Source organism: Lactuca serriola, chromosome 4 (genome assembly GCF_051521515.1).
Source record: "Lactuca serriola cultivar US96UC23 chromosome 4, Lser_US96UC23_V15, whole genome shotgun sequence".
Classification (NCBI taxonomy): domain Eukaryota; kingdom Viridiplantae; phylum Streptophyta; class Magnoliopsida; order Asterales; family Asteraceae; genus Lactuca; species Lactuca serriola.
The window spans coordinates 319,205,676-319,232,711 of record NC_136411.1 but is presented as its reverse complement, the minus strand read 5'-3'; the positions used below and the strand labels follow the sequence as shown (position 1 = coordinate 319,232,711).

The following is a 27,036-nucleotide window of genomic DNA, read 5'->3' as shown; positions in this document are numbered from 1 at the left end:
AGTTATTTATTATGTGATATTTTGGAACAACATGCTAGTGATAGGCTAGGGATCTTCAGGAATTGCATGATAGAATTGCCTAATTTGTTATGCCTGCTAGCCTAGGGTTCCTTTATATATGAGATATTCAGTGTTCCTCTAGGAGTGAGGATTTAGTGCTTGCTATGTATGTTTGTACTTAGGGCGTTGTGGTGATACTTGAGACAAATATGGGTAGGTGTGGAAGGTAGTATGGGCTTGTACTACTGAAAGCACATGACCCATACGCGTGTCAAGGAAGTCACAACCCCTGGGTTGTTAGTTAGAGATTCGTTTTCGGTGGTTATGCGAGGCTTCTGAGGATCTTGTTGGTGTTTTTCAATATGGCGGATGCAAGACGTATTGAGTCAGGATCCGGTTCGGGATCAGGAGAGGGTGGTCAGGATGGACCAGCACCACCCGAGGTCATTGTTCAGATGAGGATAGATGAGTTGGATGCCAGGATTCGCGAGATCCTGCGTGAGGAGGTTGCTGTTATGTTTCGAGTTGAGATACCGGAACTGTTTGGGTTGATCAAGACCGCCATGGTGGAGTATTTTGATGAGCGATATGCAGCTCTTGCAGAGACAGCGGCCGCGGCAGCCGTAGTGGTAGTGGTAGCGACAGGGGGAAGAACCAGTTGGGGCTTTTAGTATCGAGATTTCAACAATACGAAACTCCCTACTTTTGATGGAGTACAGGATCCGATCATTTCTATGAGATGGTTGTCAGATGTGGAGGGTTGTTTTTTCACATGTTCATGCCCTGCTAATCAGAGGGTGAGGTGTGCTCTGAACCTGTTGAGGCTTGGGGTGAAGGATTGGTGGAGGTTGACTACGGGATCGTATTCTGATGCACAGAGAGCTGCGGCGACTTGGGATCAATTCCAAGACATGTTCAGTACTCGTTATGTTCCACGGGTGGAACGGGAGAGATTGGCTTAGGAGTTTTTGGAGCTGAAGTAGGATTATGAGTCGGTGACGGAGATCACAAAGATGTTTACGGAGAGGGAGATGTTTTGCCCTGAGTTTGCTTCGGAGCAGGCTCAGATGTCCCGATATCTGAGCATGCTTAAGACGAACATCAGGCAGTTGGTATCCACTCAGAGATGTGATACCTTGTTGGAGTTACAGGAGGCCGCCAGGCAGCGCGAGTTAGAGATTGAGCTCCAGTTGAGAGAGCATAGGAAGGCCCCGGTGTAGTCGCAGCCTGCACCGAAGCGGATGAGGGCCGCAAATTATCGTCAGGGATGTCAGAGGAGTCGCACTTGTGGGAAGTGTGGCAAGGTGCACGAGGGTATTTGTCGTTCTTCTTCGGGGTGCCATAAGTGTGGTAAGGAGGGTCACATAGCCAGGGATTGTAGGCAGTCGACTTCAGCTGCAGGAGTCCGAATCTGTTATCATTGCGATCAGGTGGGCCATATGAAGGCCTGGTGTCCTCTGTTGGCTGCCAGGTCAGTGCAGGCCCCAACGCTAGCCACTTTGAGACTTACAGACGGGAGTCAGGGTCGAGCAGAGCCTCCGAAGGCTCCAGGGCGTACTTATCAGCTTGTGACCGAGGAGATCATGTCAGCGCCAGAGGTGTCAGCTGGTATGTTTTCCTTCTTTATTTTGTTTATGTTATGATTATGTGTTGTTGCTTCTTGCATGATATATAAGTGTTGTATGTGTTAGAGAGGAGTTCGTATTGAGGGCCTTATTTTGAGGATTTGTGTCCGGTGTGGGAATTGTTTGAAAGGAAGGTCATGATTCGGGAATTTGGAAAATTTAGTAGGAACATAGGCTTCTTGAAGTTTGGTGTATTAGTAGGTTCGATTGAGCAGTATGTCAGCCTCATTACCTGTGAATGATAGCTAGTGCTATAAGTGGGGGAGAATTGGAAATTCTTGAATAAGCCGCGGGGTGTAGAGTGTTAATTATCGCGGTTTGAATGTTGATTATTGGAATGGTGCAATGAGGCGGTTCAGTGGTAGTAAGGGTTGACCTGAATCATGGACCTTGGAGCAAGTAGGGAGGATGCTGATGGATGATAGCAGCTGGTGGGGTTGCCCCGAATGGTGGAGTCACTGAGGAAATGCGGATGACTACGTTAGTTATGAGTGTTGTGGACCGGAAGGTCAGGGTGTTAGGGACCGGAAGGTCGTTGCGGGTAGGACCAGAGGCCTACCAGGATTATGGGATGGAAGTCCCCTGAGATATAGATCGGAAGTATATATATGTATGATATGAGATAGCGGTGTGCGCTGCTAAGGGGCAAAATATAATGAGGTTTTGCCATTGTGGCGATGTGGATGAGGCGTAGTCATGATTTCAGTCTCCTTGGAAGAGGAGAAGGATAGTAGTTGCAGATTGGAGATCTGGATAGAGGAAAGTGAGATAGAAGGTTGACAGACTCGGAAGAAGTCTGGACCGGTAATGAGGATTGTATGAGGATATTATAGTCGGAGATCGAGGACCTAGAGATCAAGAGAGATGTTTCCTGTCTTGGTATATTTGATTAGTCGTGATGGTGAGATGTGTGTGGGTTACACACGGTTGTGCCAAGCGGTAGTGTTCGAGGGTGATGCAAGGACAAGGTCCTTGGTTTTAGGAAAGGGTAAGGTTTGGATTATGTACATGGAGGTATTCCAATCTAGGGTATTCTATCATGAGGATGACTAGACCCTATGATTGATTGGACCTGGTGCGTTTGGTATTCCAACCCGAGGGTTGATTGGGCCAAATGTACATGAGGATGCGAGGGTATACCATCATGGGGATGATTGGACCCGTTATAGGCGTGCCTGGTATTCCAGCCCGAGACTAATTAGACCAGGAACAAGTGTGGCACAATATGGTTGGATGATGGATTATGGGAGCTGAAGGATGCGGTATCCTGTCAGCATGCAAGGGATAGATTCAGAGAGGGAACATGATTAGTTCTAGGTTGCAAGTTATCAGGGTTATCACCAATTTATGGCGAAGAGAGATGGATTAGTGTTTTAGCAGAGCTCAGTAGGTGATTAGGGTATCTAGCGTACGCAGAGTGCGGAAGTGTGTCCCTGATTTGAAGGGACAGTATCATCGGGTGGTACGTGGTTGATATGAGGTGTTATTGAGGAGAAAGGCTAATGGTCGGCTTGGAGTAGTGGCAATGATTCCACGCAAGAAGAAGTCATTATAAGAGAGATGTAGTAGTAGGGTTGCAAGAACCTAAGTTGATTGAGAAATTGGAGTCTGCAGGGTAAAGGATTTGTTCTGAAGTGTATGTTGCAGTAGGCTTCGAGGACGAAGCCTAATTTAAGTGGGCGATAGTTGTAACATCCCGAAATTTCAGAAGTATAGTTGAAGGGAAAAAAGGGTAAATTAAGGAAGGGACTCGACGAGTAGGCCTCCTTACTCGGTGAGTCGGAGCGGGATTGGTCGCGGAGTAAGTGGCCAACTCGACGAGTTGGTGCTGAAGAGAGAAAACCCTAATCCCGGGGGTTGTGCCCTATATAAAGAATGTTATGTCCCTTCTTCATCCTCCTTACCATCTTTGAGAGCCTGCAAACCCTAGAAATCAAGTGGAACTCCATTGATAGAGAAATTGGAGCTTTGGAGGAGAAATCTTGAAAGGGGACTTGAAGATTAAGAGGATTGCAGCAAGGGAGTGGTATAGATCCGAGATCTACTTCAGTGGAAGCTTGCATTGGAGGTATTATTTCGTTTCTTGGGCTCTTATGCTTAGATCTATATTATGGTTGAGATTTGGGGCATATTTGGTATGATTGAGACCTAATTCGAGTTTAGAGTTCAGATCTGAGGTTGCTACCTCAGATCTAGGTTTGGGATGGTCCATTTTGGCATAAAGCTTCTGTTTAAGGGTTGTTGGTGAAGTCCCTTAGTCCTTAACCTTGGCCCTAGAGTGTTTTGGGCTTAGATCTCTTTGGATTCACGTAAAGTTTGCCACTTTACGTGAGGGATAGACTGTAGAAGTGTGGATCTATGAATTGGAGCCCCTGCATGGCTCGAAAAGCCACTATATGGATTGAGAACTGGAGAGACTCGACAAGTCACATGGGTGTACTCGACGAGTTGTATGAATATGTTCTTGGACTCGACGAGTTTGAAGAACAACTCGGCGAGTCTGTTGAAGATGGCCTTGAACTCGGCGAGTCTGTTCTTGGACTCGGCGAGTTTGGTCGCAGAACCCCAATCTCTTCTGGTTAATCCTTGAATCAGTGAGTTGAGAGGTGACTCTGTGAGTTGAGCAGGGGTAGGACTCGGAGATCCTTGGACTCGATGAGTCTTAGGGTGACTCGATGAGTTGAGTCATGATCTAAGAGCTTCAGGGTATAAGGACTCGATGAGTTAGCGGGTTGACTCGGCGAGTAGAGTTAGTCAGGAAGTTGACTTTGGCCTGGAGTTTGACTTTGACCTTCAAGTCAAGGGTCCTTTGATGGCAGTAGGTGTTGGAGTTGGAGCAGTGCTTTGGGTTTGTGCCGTCGTGGTTCGGTTCTTCATTCCAGGTGAGTTATCCTCACTGTACTCAAGGGTCCAAGGCACCAAGGCCGTCCATTTGAATTGTTGTTTATAGCTTGTTATGTTATGTGATTGTATGCTTGCTAGTATCCTGGTAGATAGGATAATGATATGATGTGGTGCTCTGTTACTTAGTATCCTAGAGGATATGATAGTGAAGTGATGGCAAGTTCTATTAGATCAGCACCCTGGTAGTTGGGTAGTGATATGTTTATAGACATGTAGTTGGTCTTTCCTTTTGTACGTTGGTAGGAGGATACCTGCGGGATATGCATGTAGAGCAGTAGCAGAGGGTATTCCATCCCATTAGGATGATAGGGCCCTAGTATGTCGATTTTGTAGAGTATTATGAGGTTGCATGCTTGCTAGTGTAGGGGCATTCAAACCCGATGGTTGTGGGCCAGGAGTATTCCATCCCGGTAGGATGATAAGACTCATAGTATGTTTGCATTCCAACCCGATGGTTGAAGGGCCTGGGGTATTCCATCCTGAGGGATAATTGGACCCATAGTAGTAGTTATTGTATGTATAGGAAGTGGGGCATTCCAACTCGATGGTTGTGGTCCAGGAGTATTCCATCCCGGTAGGATGATTGGACTCATAGTATGTTGGCATTCCAACCTGATGGTTGAGGGGCCTGGGGTATTCCATCTTGCGAGATGATTGAACCCATAATAGTTATTATGGTAGGTATAGCTGTTGGGGCATTCCAACCCGATGGTTGTGGGCCGAGAGTATTCCATCCAGGTAGGATGATTGGACTCGCAGTATTTTGGCATTCCAACCCGAAGGTTGAGGGGCCTGGGGTATTCCAACCGGAAGGTTGATTGGACCCATAATATGTTGTTCTTTGTTGTATGCATATGCTTGTGTGTATGGGTACTTTGGGGGAACTCACTAAGCTTTCGGGCTTACAATGTTGGTTTATTGTTTCTGGTACTTCAGGAGATCGTGGCAAGGCGAAGGCGTGATCGTATCATTCCTCATGTTTTATGTTTCATGATATGATTATGGGAATAATCTGATGTTTTAAACTATTTTGAAAACGAGTTGTATTAACTTAATAGTTTTTGGATGAAATATAATGTTTTAAATTTTGGAAGTTACAAAAACTGATTGGTACAACCATATATTGTATTTTTGATAAGTGATTATGTTTGTATAAAGGGGGTAGGCTCGTGTTACCCCTTATATTTCTTCAAAGATGAGTCCTTATACTTCCAAATGGTTAGTTTTGTTTATTAATTTCTTCAATTTTTATATATCACCATTATTTATTTATGATGTAAACAACTTCCATTTTGTTTCAGGTAAAATATGGAGTATGTTAGTCTAAAAGAGCTAATTTTGTTGTATCTAATAACGTGTTCCCCATTTTTCTAGATTCTTGTTGTTTTATTCATAGCTAGATTTTCATACTGATTGTATCTTTCTCCAAGAACACCTTTTCTGCCATTACTTAAAAAGTTTATCTTCATTGAATATATCAGATCTTTACTAGATCTCTTTGAAGTAGAGGAATGTTGTTCATTTAAAGAAGATTTCTTTTTTAATGAACAATATTTCTCTATATCAGATATTTAGTAAAGATTTGTTATGTTCAATGGAGATAATCTTTCTAAGAAATGGTGGAAGAGTTCTTGGAGTCAGCTACAATCTGTATGAAAATCTAGTTAGGAATATGAAGAACAAGAATCTTGGAAAATGGGGAACGTGATATTTGAGACTTGTGAAATTGTTTGTTATTGAAGATTTTATCATGTTTGGTGTTATTCTATGATGATGAATATTGTTATCTTTAGATTTTTTATGAGCAATGTTTTATATTTGTTAGGAACAATGTCGTTGTATATGGTTATATGTAATGGTTAGATGTTTTTTATGTGTAATCATATTTTTAATCACTTATGATTAAACAAAACATATGAAGTAGTATTACATAATATTTTATGATTATACAAATGAATATTGTATATGGTTATGAGTAATGATTACATGTATTGAATAACAGTTTATATGTAATCTTAAATGCTTGTAGTAATATTTAATAGAAGTTTAATCATGAATGAATATATTATCAAATCAAAGAAAGAATTATCAAAGTAGATTAAATCCAGTAGACAAAATCATAGTAAATTCTGTTTTATAAAAAAAGTAAAGTGTACTAAACAAAAAGTATATTATTTTGAAAAAAAAATCATGACTTATTCATTACTGATTAAAGCAATAAATATCTATGTAGCTTTTGATGATTTTTCTACTGCAAGTTTGATTGGGCATGTCCGCAAGTTATGAGGAGCCCTTTCTCCACATCCTGAGCATCTTTTTGTTTGCTTGTTTGAATTTTTATACGCTATTTTTGATGCACTTTGAATTCTACTTTTCTTTCCGCATCCTTTATTGCTTTGAACATTTGGAACATTGATGTCAATATCTTTTGGAATAGATATGCCCATAAGCTTTCCTACCTCTTCAACATCTGTCCTATTCTTCTGCAATTCATTTGTAGGATCGTTTTCATATTCCTTCAGCATGCTTTCTGTTTTCTTAACAAACAAATCCATTTTTTCTTTATTTTTTCTTACGTATTCCAAACATGCTTCAAATTTGTAGTATGCTTGATTGACAGATCTGTTAATTTCACTGTCTCATGTATCATATACATGTCTACCAAAATTATAATGCCTTGATATCACATCCTTTCTCCAACGATTCTCAATGTACTGCTCATGTATCTCCTTAATTCCATGTTTCATGAGTATGTTGAATGCATGTCTGCACAAAGTCCCAAAGCGGTTGAAGTGTTCACATATACATTTTACATCGCAGAGAAACAAAGCATCGAGATAAAAGAAACGGCGTTCGATTCCATAAATCAGGTGAACTTAAATTAGGTATTGCAACAAAGAAGAATGAGAAAACTCATCTTCCTCCACTACTTACAAGAAGATGGAGTTATCGACAAAGTTGTGAGTGGAATATGGTGGTGTTATGGGCTTGAAAAGGAGGTACGACCTCAGTCTTCACCATCGCACCTGACTACCAGTGTTGCAGCCGTAAAATCACCACCATCACAATCATTGTCAAACTGTTGTCGTTACTCTTCCTCTCTGCGGTCTCTATTTCTCTTTGATTTGTGATCGTAGACACACACAAACCTTATAATTTTGTATTTTTTTTCCACTTCTGATCTACAAAGCAAGTGAGAAACCCATGTTTGTTAATTTTTTTTCTAATGTTTTCTTCATTAATGAATTCATATCATGTTCGGGTTTTTATGTTTTTTTCTAATTTGGTGCCATAAATTATGAACACCGCTGGGAGTATGGGAAGGTAGTCCAAAATCTCAATTTTTCTATGTTTTTAGCTCTCATTTATGGTCAAAATCTTAAAAAAAAGTAACTAATGTTTATCAACTGTTAAATAATCTTCCTAAAATGAAATTTAAGTGGTTAAAGGTGTTCTTAAGTTTGCCCCATTTAATGGTAAAGTAGGATATAACTTCTAAACTTTCTTTGCTTAGGCGTTACAAAGTTTGTTGCAAAGTTATTTATGCATACGCTTTGCATGTCTAAGTTTCATGAAAATCTACCAAATTATCACATTGTATTTCTGATTTTCTTTTCTTTATATAGCAATGAAAATAGATTTGAATTTCTACTTCTTAGTTTCTTGATAAAAAAGACATGAAAATACATTTCTCTTTTTATGGCTATAGGTGTGCATAAGAGGCTGAAAAAAGAAGAAATAGGTTTTGGGGTGTAGGATCACACTCTTGGTGAAAAATGGCATTTTATCATTTTGAAGCCACTATTTGATCAGAAATGGTATTGAGAATCTATATTTTACTCACAAAGTCTTATATTTTAGTTACAAAGTCCTCTAATATGACGTTTTGCACAATATCTCTGAAACTTCATGATTTGGGTGTCTATCCAGGTATAACATTGTGTTTTCATATATTGTTTAAACTATAGAATCACACTTTCAATTTTTTCCATTTGAGGATTGCTCTTTCAATCCCTTTAAATCATTATACTCTACAAAAAAAGTTATAATAGTTTCTTTTTGTAGCTCTATTGATTTGTTCAAAATGTTGAGTTTCTTTTTTTTTTCTCGAGCTTAGCTAGATCGGAGTCTGATATTCGTCATGAAAGCGAATGAGTTTTAATTGTCCATTTTTTACTTACAATTTTATATCATATTAAGGACACATACTTAGAGCGAGAAGCTATTGGGAACTCCTGGAAGCCTAAAGAGGGTCAAAGAGGATCACGACATGCGTGCACGTCACTTTCATTTTTAGCCAAAAATAGCATGCTACTTTCATATTTATGCAAAAGCAACGTTCTATTTTAATTTTTATGGCTATATATGTATTCTACTTTGATTTTACGACATAAAAAACATGCTACATCCAATTTAAGGCAAAATTAGCATGTTACTTTCATTTTTATCCAAAAATAGCATATGGTATTTTCATTGTCAGCCAAAAATAGCATGCTACTTTCATATAGTACCATAAATTGTTAATATGGATTAAGTTAATGAGAATTAATATTTACTTTTTTTTTTTGTGAAATTATATCATCGTGTTCACAATATAATTGAAAAAAATCTGTTTTTTTTCTTTAATTTTAGTTTTTATGGTTTTTTCTGGTGGGAACAATTTATAGAGAATTTTCACTATTTACAATCAACCCATTGCGAAATTGATGACTGTTTTGTTAAAAGTTAAAAAAAAATGCAGTCGATTTGTTAAATGACGACCTATTTTGGTATTTTGTGGTCATCCCTTATATTTATACTAATTACTATTATAAATTGTGACCATGACTTAATTATTGAAAGCTAATAATTTTTTTTTTTCAGATCAATAGAAGCAAAATGGAATGTAACCATTTTTCACAAATAGTTCCAATTTCAAAGATTCAAATCACACCTTATAAATTTGTGGTTATTGTGCGATGATCATTTTGGACTTTTATTTCCTATAGAATAACAAATCCAGTCGAATGTTCTTATGGTTTATGGTCGACTTCTGTTATTTGTGAGATCTGGTTTTTTATTTCTTGGGTCTTGGATCAATTCCCTAAATGGTATCCGATTAATAGGGTTACTTTCATCAATGAGCTTTCTGCAAGGTAAAAGATTATTTAACTAAAAATCTAAAATAACTGACCAATTAGATTTAATAGCGATGCACTTTACTCCCAATACTAATATATGTAATGTACTTTATCTTTTACTTATAATAACAAGGTATTTACATCGCACGTCCTATAATAGCAATGTGTATGTTGTAAAAAGCTTATGAGTTTCAGATTACATATGTACTCTTCCTATTCCGATTTGTAGTTTTACTGTTGATTTAATCATTCTCCTGTTTTCAATAATTTTTCTTTGTTATATAATTTTGGTTATTAATCTCATTCTTTGGGTTCCATATTCTTTATGGTCAAATGAGATTGATATCAACATGGTTGTGTAGCAAATTCCAGTAGTGGTCTTGCTATTCTAATGTTTTGTTCTTATGTATAGGCTGATAAATTTGGAAAAACCAACCTAGCTACTTCGGGAAATGATATTTTTGCTGCTCTAGATATGGAAAAGTGATGCAACTAAAGAACACCCTTCAAAACTTCTCAAAGGCCTTAACTTTGGGCTTGCTTATGGGTTTTCTTTTTTTTTCTAGATGACGGGCAAACCTTCTATAATATATTGATGGTGTACTTTTCATATTTTGTGATGTTATGCATCAAATGATCCTTATATTTATACCAGTCAACAAAATTGAATACTTCCTTATTTGTTGCTACAAGGTGGTCGAAATTATGATTTTTTAAGCTAAAAGAGATGGAAATGATCAATCATGACAACGTCATGCCTATCAAGAAAAAGTCCAAGAACCAAAGCTTGAAGGGATGATTATGGGACAATTGAAGTAAGAGATATTTTTAACTTTGATGTAGCTACAATATGTATGGTGAAAGTGATGTCCATAAATTAAGGCCTTTCAACTATTTTAATAATGGTCTTTAATATATGATTGGTACTCTATTTGTGTTTTCTATGATCATTTGCTTACAATGAGAAGTTATCGATTGGTTAAGCTAAAGAACATGATATAAATGTGTTTATGGTTGCTTTATATATATATATATATATATATATATATATATATATATATATATATATATATATTGAAAATTTGTTCATTGTTTATTATGTATTACTATCGTAACAAGCATCCAAAACTTTATCAGATGGCGGAAGGGAATTTTAGAGTGGCGCACCAATATAAATAGTCATTCTTTAGTTTTTTTTTAGAAAAAGTTGTCTTTTGATCTCAACTTCAACAAAACTTTTCTGATTGTATGGTATGAGTTTCAGTACAATTTTAATTAGAAATCATAGATGAAAGCTGAGAATTTTTTTTAAGAATAAATATGATTGAAAAATAAAATTTATTTTATCCGTGGTTTACACCAAGTAAAAAAATAAATAAATTAATTAATAAATAAAAAATATAACGCAGTATATTTTATCCGTGGTTTACACCAAACAACTTCCTTTTCTTTTCCACCCAATTCCAGCTTTTCCAAAACGCACACATTCTGTTCACATTAATCCCTTACGAATTTTACAAGTAAATTATCGCATCCAAGTTTCTTCACAGTCATTTCGGCATAAACTTCGCCAACAAAGATTGAATTCTTTTTAGGATCCTTCAATCATACCTCCAATGGCGTCCTCTTCAACTTCATCCGTTCACAAGAGGTTTAAGTATGATGTATTTTTGAGTTTCAGAGGCGAAGATACTCGTACAAACTTTGTTGATCATCTTTATCATGCTCTTCAGAACAAAAGCATTCATACTTACAAGGACGACGAGAAAATTAGAAAAGGGAAAAACATCAGTGATGAGCTCATCGGATCCATTGAAGAATCCAGATTCTACATCATTGTTTTCTCCAAGAACTATGCCTCTTCATCTTGGTGCTTGGATGAACTTGTTAAGATAATGGAATGTCACAGGACGAACGAGCATACCGCTTACCCCTTGTTCTATGATGTGGAACCATCAGAAGTCCGCAAACAAAACGGGGCAGTGGCAGAAGCCTTTGCAAGACATGAAAAGGAAGAGTCTGCTGGGAAATGGAGAGAGACTCTGAAAGAAGCAGCAGATCTGGCTGGATGGGAATTGAAGAAGACTGCAGATGGGTAATTGTTTCATCATATCTCTGCACATGGCGTCTTTGATTATCTAATTTGTACTCAAGTTTTGCATTTTCTTGAAAGAATAACCATGAAATATGTTTTATACAACATCATTGTTCATATGATTTTATGTTATATATCTGAAAGTAACAGCTCATGTGGGATTTTGAGTACGCTAAGTGAATCTTCTTGAAAATACAGGCATGAAGCCATATTCATCAAAAAGATCGTTGAAGAGCTTTCACGAGAGTTACGATCCATCAAATTCAACATTGATGAAAAATTAGTTGGAATGGAGTCCCGGATCAAAGAAGTTGCATCATCTTTAGGAGAGAGGTTTGATGATGTTCGCATGATTGGAATCAAGGGGATTGGAGGTGGTGGGAAGACAACTTTGGCCAGAGCTGTTTTTGATCAAATAGCTTTTAAGTTTGAAGGTAAAAGCTTCATTGAGAATGTCAGAGAAGTTTCAAATGCTTCTTTGTTTGGTTTAAAGACATTGCAAAATCAAGTCCTTTCAGATGTATTAAATGATATAGATGTCAGTGTTAGTAGTGTTCATGATGGGAAACACATGATGAAGAGGATGTTGTGTGATAAAAAAGTTCTTGTTGTACTAGATGATGTGGATCATGTAGACCAGCTTGAGGCGATAGCCGGTGAGCCTAATTGGTTTAAGCAAGGAAGTAGAATCATCATCACGACAAGAGATGAACAAGTGCTGGTAGCACACCGAGTGAAGTTGATTCACGATGTCAATCTTTTATCGGATAAGGAAGCAAGTTTCCTCTTCAGTGGGTATGCATTTGGGGGAGAGGTTCCAATTCAAGGGTACGAAGAGCTATCAAGACAAGTTGTACACTATGCCGCTGGTCTTCCCTTAACTATCAAAGTTTTGGGTTCGTTTCTTTGTGGCAAAGATGAGCTTGAATGGGTAGATGCCCTAAAAAGACTAAAAACAATTCCATTAGCAGAAACTCTAAAAAAATTGGAATTAAGCTATACCAGTCTAGAGGACGATTACAAGGAAATATTCCTAGATATTGTATGCATTCTAAAAGGTTGGAAGAAAAACAATGCAATTACAGCCCTTGAAAGTTGTGGATTTCATGCTAGAAATGGTTTAAGAGTTCTTCAACAAAAATCTCTCATAACCATTTCTCGTAATCATGTGGGAATGCATGACCATCTTGAAGAAATGGGCAAGAATATTGTGCGTCGTTCGCACCTCGATAAGCCTCACAAGCATAGCCGCTTGTGGATTGATGATGAAATTGAAGATATATTGGCTAATGATTTGGTAAGAATCAAGGTTATTTCTATGTTGGGAAAAACTAACACGTTTTCATTTGCTAATGCTAAGACACAAGTTTCATGGTCATTTTTACGGATTACAGGGAACTGAAGCAACGAAATGTATACAATTCTACACCGCGAAACTCAGTCCGCATATTTTTATAAAAAGTCTTGGAAAGATGAAGGAACTTAGATTTCTTTCTGTGGTTCTCGGGGGTCGTTTATGTAATACGGAATCTAATTTAGTCAGCCCAGACTTTCCAAATGCTTTACGATATCTAGATTTGAACAATTTCCCCTTTAGTTCTCTACCGAAGGCATTTCAAGCAAATAATCTTGTTGCACTTAAGATGGCTTACAGTAAAATCGTAGAACTTTGGGAAGGCGGAGAAAAAAAGGTAAAATTATGGTTGATTGATTGTTTTGCTTGATTTATGATAATGTTATACTTTTAGTGTATCTCACATCAGTTCGACACGGTAATATAAGTGACTATATATGTTGGAGTCCCACTTCTCCCCACAAGGGCTCTTTAGGAGAGATAATCTTGGGTTCCACATATGTTTAAATATACATCCATTATTCTTTTATTACACCAATATTTCTCATTTTTTTGCTTATGTTAGGTTCTTAACCAGCTCAGATTCCTTGATCTCAGTTGTTCAAGGTTAAGAACCTTTGACCTCGGGCTTACTCCAAATCTTGAGACCTTGACTCTTCGACGATGTACTGATTTGGTAGAACTGCACATGCCCATTAGATGTTTAAAGCTCATCTACGTCGACCTCAGACATTCAAGGTTGAGGACTCTTGACCTTGCTCTAGCTACGAATCTCAAGACTTTGATTCTTGCTAAATGCCGTAATTTGGTAGAACTTCACATGCCCGGTAGATATCTAAATCTCATATCCCTACAACTCACTAATTCAAAGTTGAGGACATTTAACATTGGGCTGACTCCAAATCTCAAGTCTTTAGATCTTAAAAAATGTTACTATTTAGAAGAATTTCACATGGCTGGTGAATGTCCAAAGCTCGCCAAACTCAACATAAGTCATTCAAACTTGAGAACCCTTGACCTTGGGCTGACTCCAAATCTGGAGAACCTAGATCTTAAAGAATGTTCTAATTTGGTAGAACTTCACACTTCTATTGGATGTCTAAACAAACTTACCCACTATGACTTAAAAGGTTGTTTGGGGTTTGAATCTTTTTTGTTTAACATAAAGGATTATACTTATTGCAGTCTGAATAAATCACTTGAGGTTGGTCGTCTAGCTGAGTTATATCTCATTGCGGAGTCCATAAAAAAAGGTCCATTTCAACCCAGCAATAATCTGCCCAAGTTCTGGTTTAGCTGTTTTTATGAAGAAGAACGACACATGCTGACTTGGAATGTCGAGATACTTATTTATGTAGGTATGTGTGCTTGCACAATCCTTGAGACGTCTTCAGGTTGTGGGTTACAACGTGTAAGGAAGCTTAAAGTGGATGGAAATCTTCTTAAGGCGCCCAAGGACCTTGACCAGTTCGAATGTCTCGAGGAACTAGTTTTTAGGTCTACAAAGATTAATCATCTTCCAGATAGTATTTGTATGTTGAAACATCTGAAATCTCTCAAACTTGTTTTCTGTATGTTTCTTGAGAAGTTACCCGAGGATCTTGGCCGATTAGAACGTTTAGAGAAGCTTGAATTTTCATATATAAAGATTAAACATCTTCCGGATAGCATTCGTATGTTGAAACATCTGAAATCTTTCAAACTTACTTCTTGTTCATGGCTTGAGAATTTACCGGAGGATCTTGGCCAATTAGGATGTTTAGAGGAGCTAGATTTTTCCTTTACAAAGATTAAACATCTTCCGGATAGCATTTGCATGTTGAAACGCCTGAAATATCTTAAACTTTATGATTGTTCGCTGCTTGAGAAGTTACCACAGGATCTTGGACAATTAGAATGTTTAGAGAACTTAAACCTCCGCTATTGTATTCGAATTGAAAAGTTGCCTGAAGAACTTGGATGTTTAGGATGTTTGAGAGAGTTAGATATAGGAGGTACAAACATAAGTCGTCTTCCGCAGAGCATTCTCTTGTTAAAAGGTCTGTGTATTTTTGGGTCGATAGGGCTTCTTCAGTCATCTGGTTTTACATTCGAGATACAAAGCAACGAAATGTTAAACTACATAATAGTGGGATGATTACGGAAAAGCCATTCACAAAGAACTGTTGTAACAGGTACTCTCTCTGTTTTTTATAGATCATCTTACTTTGATTTGAATTTTATAATTGATATGAATTTTATTAATTCATCAGACAAAAATCATCAATTATATTATAGCATTGTACTTACAATTTTTTTCCAAATAAATATCGTACTTTAAAAAATTTATTAATTATAGAAATGTACTTTTTAAATATTTTCTTATCATATAGTAATGATTGGTTTGTATTTGGATGACATTTCTCTAATTGGTTACATTTTTCAAAGTACAATGTTGTAAGAGAAAGAAATGAAAGTAAGATGCTATAATAAGCAAATCAATGAAAGTACATTGCTATTCATGTATTTGACCCTTCATTAACTAATGTTAATTGTGTTCTCTAAATAAGCAATCTACTAATTATCTCAATCCATTCATTTTGTTGTCAGGGTTATGGTATCTCAGCAATCTCTGCTCATACTTGCACATGAGATGGGAATGCTATGGTTGCACATGCAGGCCTTACTCTTGAGGTATAAATGAAGTTCATTTCATCATTGCCATGGATTTCTATTAATATCTTGTTTCAGGATCTTGAGTGCCTCGTTACTGAGGTTGGTGTATTTTTCTTCATTCTAACCAGAGTTAAATTGAAGATCCTGTTAAAACTTGGTTCATCTTAATGCAGGATCTCGTGGTGAAGGGGGCCGGTATTTTAAGGAATAGTGAAGGTGAGAGATTTATGGAACGTTATGCTCCAACTGCAAAGGATCTTGCATCAAGGGATGTTGTTTCAAGATCAATGACCATGGAAATCAGAGAAGTTCGTGGTGTTGGTATGTTTCTTGATCAATAAAATCTTGCATCAAGATCTAAACCCTAATTTAGTAGTCAAGCATCATTTTCCCAATTATATGCGGTTAAGCTTACTTCCTTTGAACAGGACAAAATGAAGAATCACATTTATCTTCACCTGAATTTCCTACCACCAGAGGTTCTCAAGGAGAGACTTCCTGGTATCTCTGAAACAACTAATTACCATGGAGAGGCAGCCTGGCCTCAGTTCAAGGTTCAAATTGTCTTGGAGCAAATTCTCTTCTTTGCATTGTTGTTTTTGGTAGAGCTTGTGGTAATAGAGTTGCAGAAATCCATAAGCCAGGTGAAGTTGTTTTCCAAGTTTTGCATGTATAATTAATAGAAAAAAAATGCATCATATGGCCTCAAGTTTCTCTGCTATATACAGGTAAAAAAACAAAAAACATTGGAAAAGGATGCTGGAGAGAAGACCATTGCATGGTTACACGAAATCAGGAATTTAAATGGTTCACTTCATACCTCTCAGACCCGATTGAACATGCAGAATAATGCTGCTGTCTTTCACACATGTACATGAGACATTAGAAGGTGTGTGTCAGTGTGTGTGTGTGTGTGCATGTGTATAGAATATAGATATTTATATACATATGTTATTCCTGGTGATCATATTGGCTGACTATGTGAGTGTTGTGGGTTGCGAGCTGATGTACAAAGCATGGGAGAGTTATCATGATGTCAACTTGAAAGATAGAAGCTTGATATGGTAAACTCCATTGGACTTTTAAGATTCAGTATTTTTATAGTCTCTTTTGAAAGATGTATTAATTTATGTGAAGACATATTTTAGGAACTAGGACTTGCTGTTGGAAATGTAATCTAGACTTAGGGTTATTTTAGTATTTTTAACAAGTAATTAATGCAGTTAGGAAGTCAGTTATAGTTAGAAAGGAAGTTGAAGTTAGGAACCGTTATATTGGTCAAAAGTCACAATGGTTCACTAAACATTGTGATGATTAGTACGTATATATATGTGTATGAATTGTTTTTGTAAATGTAACTGATGCTTGATCAATAAAGGCGATACTTAGTGCACATACAAACATCTCTCTTCTCTGATACATAATGTTCATGTTATTGCTTTAATTCAAATGTTTCTTGGGGTTAATTCCAACACTTGCTAGAGACAATAGAGTTGGAGAAACTATTATACTTTGATAATCTACCAAATTATCAACAACAATAACAAAAAAGGGGCAAAAGTAAGAGGGTAAATACAGCGTAGCAGACCTAAGTGTCTCCCTTTAAAAATTCCACAGGACCTTGTTACATAAAACTCCTATGGTCAGCCTCCACTTTAACCATCCCACTTTTTTGTGGTGGGTAAACAACATCCTCGTCCCCCCTTCTTTATATGGATCGTAGACCCCAATTACTTTATACTCTCTTTTGGGTGTAGTACTTGCTCCCACTAGTACTACACTACTACTTGATATACTCTTCTACTCCATTAGTATGCTCCTTGTTGAAATTGTATGAAATATATTCTGTCTTAGCTGTCTAAATTTGTAAACATTGTCCATTCATCCTCTACGTGTCCTTTCTAAAATTCAGCTTGGTCCTAGTCTCTAAAACCAACACAATGCTTTCGGTAAAAAATAGGGATGGCAGTGGGTTACGTTGGGTCATTTTCGGGTTGACGTGTTTTGTTGCCTGAACACTAAATAGGTTGAAAATCTCAACCCAACCCAACCCAACCTGTTTAACTATACCGGGCTATAGCTATCACGTTCAAATAAAAAATCAATGTTCATTGCTATTATTGGGTTGATTTTTAAAGCAACTTCATGTTTTGATTAGAAATGAATATGAAAATACAAAATGTCAAAGTGTAATGTTCTAATAAGAAATGAAATTGAAAATTCAATGCTATAATTGGGTAGAGTTTTCAAAATATAATGTTTTAATAAGAAGTGATATTACGAATACAATTCTAGAATTGAGTAGATTTTTGTTGTAGTAGAAAGAAATAAAAATTGTACTTTATAATACTCAAATGAATGAAAGTACAATGTTATTTCCTGCATTTAGCATTTATGCATTATTTTGCTGATATTATTACAATTTGAAAATCATTAATCTCTTATAATTAGCTATATGATGTTGTGTTGATCTTAAAATGTGCAGATATGGGAAGAACGAGAATGTGCGACTAGACTACATGTCAGTTCACATGAACACTCTTGATGATGAGGTGGAGACTTTCCCACACAAGGCTGAGCGTATATTAATAACATTCTCTCACAAGGATCACGCCTACTGTTTTCCTAGAAAGGTTACCATTATCAAGCCAAAGTGTATCTCGATTAACAATAAGGTTGTATTTAATTACAAAGTTAAGAATCATTTCATATCATATGTGTGTGTTGATTGCCACCTTTCATTGTATTGTGAAAATGATTCTGGTAATAATTACATCTTATATGCTTTTGCCTTTTGGTACGTCATATGCGATATGATTGGTGATTTATCATTATAAGTGTATAAAGTTGTACTATGTGACTAAAGTTGCATGTGAAAGTTGTATAAACAGGACTTGCCTGTAATATGAAACCAATTACACCCGATGACTTTTGTTGTTTAGAAGACAAATGCAAAGATTAAAAGTTTTTCAAGAAACAATTAAATGATGATTTTTAACAATTTTAGAACAATCTCGTCCCAAGTAAATTGACATTTTTATCCTGGAAGGTGAGCCATTGGAGACTATTTACCATGGTTAATCTCAATAAAGCAGGAATCAATTCCATCCCTACTTGCTGTATCTATAGTCAGAAACAAAGGACAAAGCTCACGTATTTTTGAGTTGTGCAATAGTTAAGGAGGTAGGGGTAATTTGGTTGAAGTATATGTGGCTATAGCATTTCGTATTATTGTGGGTTATGTGGGAGTTTAGAAACCATAAAGTGCATTCAAATATCCCTAAATTAAACATGGCGTTGGCAAGTTAGGTACAGTTTATCTCACACTTATGAATCAATTCAAGGATGAAAACTAATTGTTCAGGTGGGAAGGATGGTGTCAAAACCCGATACTTATTTTGTTAAATTTTCCTTGTAACTCCTACCTAGCTTCTTGCTAGTACTTTCTTAATTATTATATACTTGTTGTCCAAAAGAAAAAAGATAGATTATTAAGAAATAGAGTAAAATAATGCACTCTAAAGTAAAAGAATTACATAAATATAAGCATGTAGTCAGATAGTACAATATCTTTTTCGAAAGGGAAAATATACAGACAATAAACATTGCCTTTAATCTTAATTTGTTCAAATAAAGCTACTTAGCTACCCTCTTCTTTTGACCAAATAAGTGCCTTACTTTAATTTCCACCCATTCCAGCTTTTCCAAACAAACACATTGCGTTCACATTTCCTTACAAGTAATTTACACTTACGGGTTGCTCACTCATCTCCTCCAAGTTTTTTACAGTCATTTCGCATAAACTTCAATCCCCCAACAAAGATTTGATTTTTATCAGGGTCCTTCTATCATACCTTCAATGGCATCTTCTTCAACTTCATTCGTTCACAAGAGCTTTAAGTATGATGTGTTTTTGAGTTTTAGGGGTGAAGACACCCATACGAACTTCGTTGATCATCTTTATCAAGCTCTTAAACAAAAAAACATTCATACTTACAAGGACGACCAGAGAATCAAAAAAGGGAAAAACATTAGTGATGAGCTTATCAGATCCATTGAAGACTCGAAATTCTACATCATTGTTTTCTCCAAGAACTATGCCTCTTCATCTTGGTGTTTGGATGAACTTGTTAAGATAATGGAGTGTCACAGGAGTATGGAGCATACTGCTTATCCCCTCTTCTATGATGTGGAACCTTCGGAAGTCCGTGGTGGTTGTCGAGGCCAACACAAATAATAACCCTGAATATTACACATTAAAATAGTGTATAGTGGTAAAGGGATCGAATCCACGGAGATTGGTTCAATTTATAACTCTATGAAATATCTCTTTGTAAAAATACTTGTAAAATGACAATAAAAATAAAATGGGGGGTTTTGGTGTTTTGAAATACTTGAAACAAACTAGAATTAACTATGATTTAAATAGACAAATGCAACAAAAATAAGAGTTTGATGTAAAATCAATAAGGGAGAGATGGTTGACTTAAAGTTTCCTCACTTTGACTTTTGATGAACATATCATTAGAATCCAATGGTGCAATACTTTGATTTAAATCCTTAATTTGGCTATAGTAATCCAAGGAGCTTGAGATTACCTAGACTTTTCTTAATTGTTGAAATGGCTAGAGAAGCTCATAACAATTTCCTTAGTCAAAGTCACTAATTCCAAATAGCATGTAATTAGTGAAAGTCAACTAGCATTAAGAACCAAAAAGTCACCAAATCCAAGAGGGGTCAAATGCTTTCACCACAATGTTGGAGGAAATGTTTTTATGATTGTGTGAAGCAAAAACAACACAAAAATCATTTGTTGCTTGCTAATTTGAGGATCCTTTACTTAATCAAGAAATTAGCCAACTAATCACCACAAACACATTTAAACTCATGAACTAAAACATACAAGTAGTGATAAGATGTTAAAACACAAAACATTCCCATAAAGATTTAAGAACATGTTCATGGATTCTTTAACATTCAACAAAAGTTCAAAGGATTAACCAAAAGTCAACCAAGATTAGTTTAGCCAAGCATGGCTAAACCCAAAGAAACAAAGTTAGAGAAGATTGTACCAAACATTAAGCAAGAATCAAGAGGTAAAAATATGATGTTCTTCAAGTGTTCTTGGCCTTCAAAAGTCTTCAAAACTCCAGAGAGAATCTCCAAAAATCGGATGTCCAAGAGTCTCCAAAAGATGGGCACCAACCTTCCTCAAATAGCTCAAAAGAAGAATTTCCGAAACTGCCCCTGCAGGAGGTTGCGCGACCCGCGTGCTGTTGCGCGGGTGGGTTGCGCGGGTGGTCCCTGAATGTAGCATCTTTGAGGTTTTGGGCCTCCATAGCTTAGCCCACTTGGCCCAGTGCGAGCCCAATCAGCTCCTAGCCCATTTTTCTTCAAGTTTTCTTCAATTTAAGCCCAATTTGGCTTCTCCAAATGATTCATAGCTCGTAAACTCGCCCGATTAATAATCTATGCATGCTTGAATACACTCCCGTATCTTGCAAATTTAAATGTTTATTTCTCTCCAAGCCTTCAAATAATCATCAAGCACGCTCCATGCATCATCTCCACAATCACCAAGCCTAACATCCTTTTTGTCTACCAAATCTCATCGCTTCCCATACGTCCCGAACACTCCCGCTCCGCTAGACCCAAAAACCTGCAATTATGCTCACAAGATTCGAAAGTACCCGAAGTAGTCATGAAATAACAAAAGGGAAAATATGCATGGAAATTATCTAAATTAAGAATGAAATATGCTAAAATAAACTATAAAAAGAAGTAAACAAAACTAACTATCAGTCCGCAAACAAAGCGGGTCAGTGGCAGAAGACTTTGCAAAACATGAAAAGAAAGAGGCTGCCAGGAAATGGAGGGAGGCTCTGAAAGAAGCAGCAGATCTGGCTGGATGGGAGTTGAAGAATACTGCTGCTGGGTAATTCCTTCATTAGATCTCTGCAATATTCTTGTATTTTGAAAATTTACTGATCTAGCATATAACCTGGATGTAAAAGGCTCTTACATTGCATCTTAGATTATCAAATTTTAACTCTAATTTCTGGGTCTTGTCCAAAGATTAAAAATGAAATATTATTATACGAACTATGTTATTTTTCATATAGGGCTGTATGTTATAGAAATGAAGTAACCAGTCATGTGGTACGTACTGTGAGTATACTTATTTACTCTTCTTGAAAATGCAGGCATGAAGCTCAATTCATCCAAAAGATTGTGGAAGAGCTTTCACTGGAGCTACATTCCACCCATTTAAGCATTGATAAGAAATTAGTAGGAATGGAGACCCGGATCAATGATGTTGTATCATATTTAGGAATTGGTTTTGATGATGTTCGCATGATTGGGATCAAGGGGTTGGGAGGTGGTGGGAAGACAACCTTGGCCAGAGCTGTTTTTGATCGAATATGCTTTCAGTTTGAAGGTAAAAGCTTTGTCGAGAATGTGAGGGAATTTTCAAATGCTTCGTTATCCGGTTTGAAGTTGTTGCAAAATCAAGTCCTCTCTGACGTATTAAATGATAAAGACATCAATGTAAGTAGTGTTTATGATGGTAAACACATGATGAAGAGGATGATGCCCAATAGGAAGGTTCTTTTTGTTCTAGATGATGTGGATCATATAGACCAACTTGAGGCGTTAGCTGGCGAGCCTAATTGGTTTAAGCCGGGAAGTAGAATTATCGTTACAACAAGAGATGAGCAAGTGCTCATAGCACACAGAGTGAGGTTGATTCATGATGTCAATTTGTTATCCGATATGGAAGCAATTTGCCTCTTCAATAAGTATGCATTTGGTGGCAATATTCCTATTCAACAATATGAAAAGCTATCCAAACAAGTTGTGCGTTATGTGGCTGGTCTTCCTTTAACGGTCAGAGTTTTGGGATCATTTCTTTGTGGTAAAAATGAGCTTGAATGGGTAGATTACTTAAAAAGACTAGAAAGGGTTCCTTTAGCAGAAACATTAAAAAAACTCGAATTAAGCTATATTGGTCTAGAGGAGGATTACAAGGAAATATTCCTAGATATTGCATGCATCATGAAAGGCTGGCGGAAAGACAATGCAATAAAAACACTTGAAAGCTGCGGATTACATGCTAGAAATGGTTTAAGAGTTCTTGAGCAGAGATCTCTCATAACTATTTCTAATTATAATAGTCAAGGTTACAAGTGTGTGGGAATGCATGACCATATTCAAGAAATGGGCAGGAATATTGTCTGTCGCTCTCACCCGGATAAGCCTCACAAACATAGCCGATTGTGGATTGCCGATGAAATTGAAGAGATATTGTGTAATGATTTGGTAAGAATCAAGTTTTTTTTTCTAAGTTAATTGGGGAAAACTAACACATGTTCATTTGTTACAACTTAGGTTTCATGTTGACTGTCTTTTGATTACAGGGCACTAAAGCAACAAGATGTATACTACTCCATGCCAAGAAACTCAATCCGCATATTGCTCTAAAAGGTCTTGGAAAGATGAAAAAACTTAGACTTCTTGCCCTGGATCTTGGATATTGTTCCCGTACTTCGGAATTTAATAATATAGCCAACCCAGACTTTCCAAATGCTTTACAATATCCACGTGTGGATTATTACCCTTTTTGTTCTTTACCCAAAGCATTTCAAGCAAATAATCTTGTTTCACTTGAGATGGCAAACAGTCAAATTGTTTTTTCATGATTCACTGTAATTTCCTACATCCATTCTATTGTTATTACACCAATATTCATCTTGTATTGTATTTTTTTCTTATGTTAGGTTCTTACCAAGCTTAGATTCCTTAACCTGAGTTGCTCAATGTTGAGTACCCTTGACCTTAGGTTTAATCCAAATCTCGAGATGTTGAACCTTGGAGGATGCTCTAATTTGGAAGAACTTCACATGCTTGTTGGATGTTTGAAGCTCATATATGTCGACATCTCACATTCAAGGTTGAGGACTCTTGACCTTGGGCTAGCTCCGAATCTCACAAAGTTGATTCTTAATCATTGCTGTGATTTGGTAGAACTTCACATGCCCCGTAGATGTCTAAATCTCAAGTCCCTACAACTCACTCGTTCAAAATTGAGGACCCTGGACATTGGGCGGACTCCGGTTCTCGAGAATTTAGATCTTGGTGATTGTTATTATTTGGAAGAACTTCACATGGCCGATGAATGTCAAAAGCTCAAAAGCCTCAACATTTGTCATTCAAAATTGAGGACCCTTGACATTGGGCGGACTCCGGTTCTCGAGAATTTAGATCTTGGTGATTGTTATTATTTGGAAGAACTTCACATGGCCGATGAATGTCAAAAGCTCAAATACCTCAACATTTGTCATTCAAAATTGAGGACCCTTGACATTGGGCGGACTCCGGTTCTCGAGAATTTAGATCTTGGAGATTGTTATTATTTGGAAGAACTTTACATGGCCGATAAATGTCAAAAGCTCAAATACCTCAACATTTATCATTCAAAATTGAGGACCCTTGACATTGGGCTGACTCTGGTTCTCGAGAATTTAGATCTTGAAGATTGTTATTATTTGGAAGAACTTCACATGGCTGATCAATGTCAAAATCTTAAAAACCTCAACAGTTGTCATTCAAAGTTGAGGACTCTTAACCTTGGGCTGAGTCCAAATCTTAGGACATTATATCTTCAAGAATGTTGTAATTTGGTAGAACTTCAAATGCTTGATAGATGTCTATATCTCAGGTCCCTAAAACTTGCTAATTCAAAGTTGAGGACTCTTGACATTGGCCTTACTCCAAATCTCGAGACATTAGATCTTAGAAACTGTTATGATTTGGAAGAACTTCACATGTCCATTGGATGTTTAAAGCTCACATCCGTCGACCTCACACATTCAAGGTTGAGGACTCTTAACCTTGGGTTGGCTCTGAATCTTGAGATATTGATTATTGATCAATGTCGTGATTTGGTAGAACTTCAAATGCCCAGTAGATGTCTAAATCTCATATCCCTACAAATCACTAATTCAAAATTGAGGACCCTAGACATTGGGCTGACTCCCAATCTCAAGAATTTAGATCTTGAAAATTCTTATTATTTGGAAGAATTTCACATGGTCGATGAATGTCAAAAGTTGGCAAACCTCAACCTTAGTCATTCAGAGTTGAGAACCCTTAACCTTGGGTTGACTCCAAATCTCAAGAACTTATATCTTGCACAATGTTGTAATTTGGTAGAACTGACCACTCCTCTTGGATGTCTAAAAGAGATTTCGCACTTGTATGTAAGCGGTGGTTTGGGCTTTAGAGCTCTTACATTTCAGGCAAAGGGTTATGAATCTTTTAGTGTAAAAGAATCACTAAGGGTTGTTCCTTTAGCTGAGTTACATCTGATTGAGGTTTCCATAGAAAGCTGCCCACTTCATCCCGACAATAGCTTGGCACTTACTAGAAATTTTGAGATGCTTATTTCTTTTTATAGAGAAGATCAGCTCTCACTGACTAGAAATTTTGAGATGCTTATTTCTCTAGTCAAGTGCGCTTGCACAAGCCTTGAGAAGATTTCAGGAAGCATTTGTGGATTACGACGTTTAAGAAAGCTTAAAGTGGAAGGAAGTTTTGTGGAGGTGCCCAAGGACCTTGACGGGTTGGAATGTCTCGAGGAGTTAATATTGTTGTCTACAAAGATAAACCATCTTCCAGACACCATTTGTAAGTTGAAACATCTGAAATCTCTCGAACCAACTCGTGTTCTCTTCTTGAGACGTTACCTGAGGATCTTGGACGGTTAGAATGTTTAGAAAAGCTCACTTTGTATTTTACAATCATTAAACATCTTCCAGATAGCATTTGTATGCTGAAACATCTGAAGTCTCTCGAACTTAACGCTTGCTTTCTTCTTGAGAAGTTACCGGAGGATCTTGGCAGATTAGAATGTTTAGAGAAGTTCACTTTGTATTCTACAACCATTAAACATCTTCCGGATAGCATTTGTATGTTGAAACATCTGAAGTCTCTTGAACTTAACTCATGTTTTCTTCTTGAGAAGTTACCTGAGGATCTTGGCCTATTAGAATGTTTAGAGAAGTTCACTTTGTATTCTGCAACCATTAAACTTCTTCCGGATAGTATTTGTATGTTGAAACATCTAAAGTCTCTTGAACTTAACTCCTGTTTTTTTCTTGAGAAGTTACCCAAGGATCTTGGCCAATTAGAATATTTAGAGAAGTTAAAAGTAATGAAGTGTGAACGTTTACAAGAAATCCCGAATAGCATTGGTGAGATGAAATATCTAAAACATATCAATCTTGCCAATTGTATTCGGATTGAGAAGTTGCCAGAGGCACTTGGATGTATAGAGTGCTTAAAAGAGTTAGATATAGAAGGTACAAGCATAAGTCATATTCCGCAAAGCATTCTCTTGTTGAAAGGTCTACTTATTATTGGGTCCAAAGGGGTTCTTGAGTCACGTGGCTTTACATCCGAGATGCAAACCCCAGGAAATGGAACATCGTAGTGCTATGTAGTGGTGGGATGAGTTGAAGAAGCTTGGAAGGACAGGAAAAGCTAATACACAAAGAACTATTGTAACAGGTATACTCTTGCATAGTTGCATGCTGTTTTCTATTGATCATCTTAGTTTAATTTGATCTTGAGAATTATTTCATCACTATTTTGTTTTCAGGGATATGGTAGAGCATGTTACTCAGCAATCTCTGCTCATACTTGCAAAGGAGATGGGAAGGCTATGTTAGCACTTGCAGGCCTTTCTTTTGAGGTATTACTTAAGCTTTATTTCATCATTCCCATGGATTTCTGTTGGTTGTGACTAATTGTTTTTAGATCAATTCCAAAATCGTTCATTAGTTATATGCGATTAATATTACTTTCTTCAAATAGTACCAATGAAGGACCACATGTATCTTCACTTGAGTCACCTACCACCAGAGGTTTGGTATCTCTGAAACCGATGCCATCTTTGGTGGTGTTAATGTTACAAAGGAGGCAATTCCAGTTTTACCTACTGTACATCATAACATGGGTGGAATCCCAAATTCCCAACAAACTTATACCATGGGGAGGTATACCCTGATATGCAACTGTTAGGGCTAAATGTAGGAAATAGCATAGTACTTTCATTTGTTTGTGTATTATCGCATCCTACTTTCATTTCTTTCTATTATAACATTGTACTTGAAAAATATATAGAATTATAATATTGTGTTTTAGGACATTATACTTCAAAATGTACCTAATTATGCTTTTTTTATTCGAGTAATCACCATCTTCCTGTTTATTTCTATATAG

General features: G+C 36.9%; 1 protein-coding gene, 1 long non-coding RNA gene and 1 pseudogene across 3 annotated transcripts; all 3 read left to right on the top strand.

Moving 5' to 3' along the window:
- The first annotated feature begins 11,262 nt into the window (after positions 1-11,262).
- LOC145097351 (disease resistance protein RPV1-like) lies at positions 11,263-15,830 on the top strand. The gene is made up of 5 exons (XM_079034881.1): positions 11,263-11,744; positions 11,943-13,041; positions 13,139-13,435; positions 13,664-15,272; positions 15,688-15,830. Exons 1-4 carry the CDS (start codon positions 11,266-11,268, stop codon positions 15,233-15,235), a joined length of 3,447 nt encoding a protein of 1,148 aa, XP_078891007.1. The 5' UTR covers positions 11,263-11,265; the 3' UTR covers positions 15,236-15,272; positions 15,688-15,830.
- Positions 15,831-15,934: 104 nt separating this feature from the next.
- On the top strand, positions 15,935-16,402 carry LOC145097352 (uncharacterized). The gene is made up of 2 exons (XR_013704326.1): positions 15,935-16,074; positions 16,182-16,402. It is a non-coding gene; the product is annotated as an uncharacterized LOC145097352 (long non-coding RNA).
- Positions 16,403-19,387: 2,985 nt separating this feature from the next.
- Positions 19,388-26,305, top strand: LOC145099545 (uncharacterized; annotated as a pseudogene). Its single transcript, XR_013704624.1, has 5 exons — positions 19,388-19,961; positions 21,556-21,688; positions 21,957-23,073; positions 23,172-23,441; positions 23,532-26,305. The product of XR_013704624.1 is annotated as an uncharacterized LOC145099545 (transcript).
- The last annotated feature ends 731 nt before the right edge of the window (positions 26,306-27,036 follow it).

Bases quoted from the DNA above. Each gene is read 5' to 3' on its own strand.
- LOC145097351 (XM_079034881.1), top strand. From the start codon at position 11,266: ATGGCGTCCTCTTCAACTTCATCCGTTCACAAGAGGTTTAAGTATGAT. The intron at 13,042-13,138 runs GTAAGAATCAAG...TACGGATTACAG, and splicing joins ATATATTGGCTAATGATTTG to GGAACTGAAGCAACGAAATG. The intron at 13,436-13,663 runs GTAAAATTATGG...TGCTTATGTTAG, and splicing joins GGGAAGGCGGAGAAAAAAAG to GTTCTTAACCAGCTCAGATT.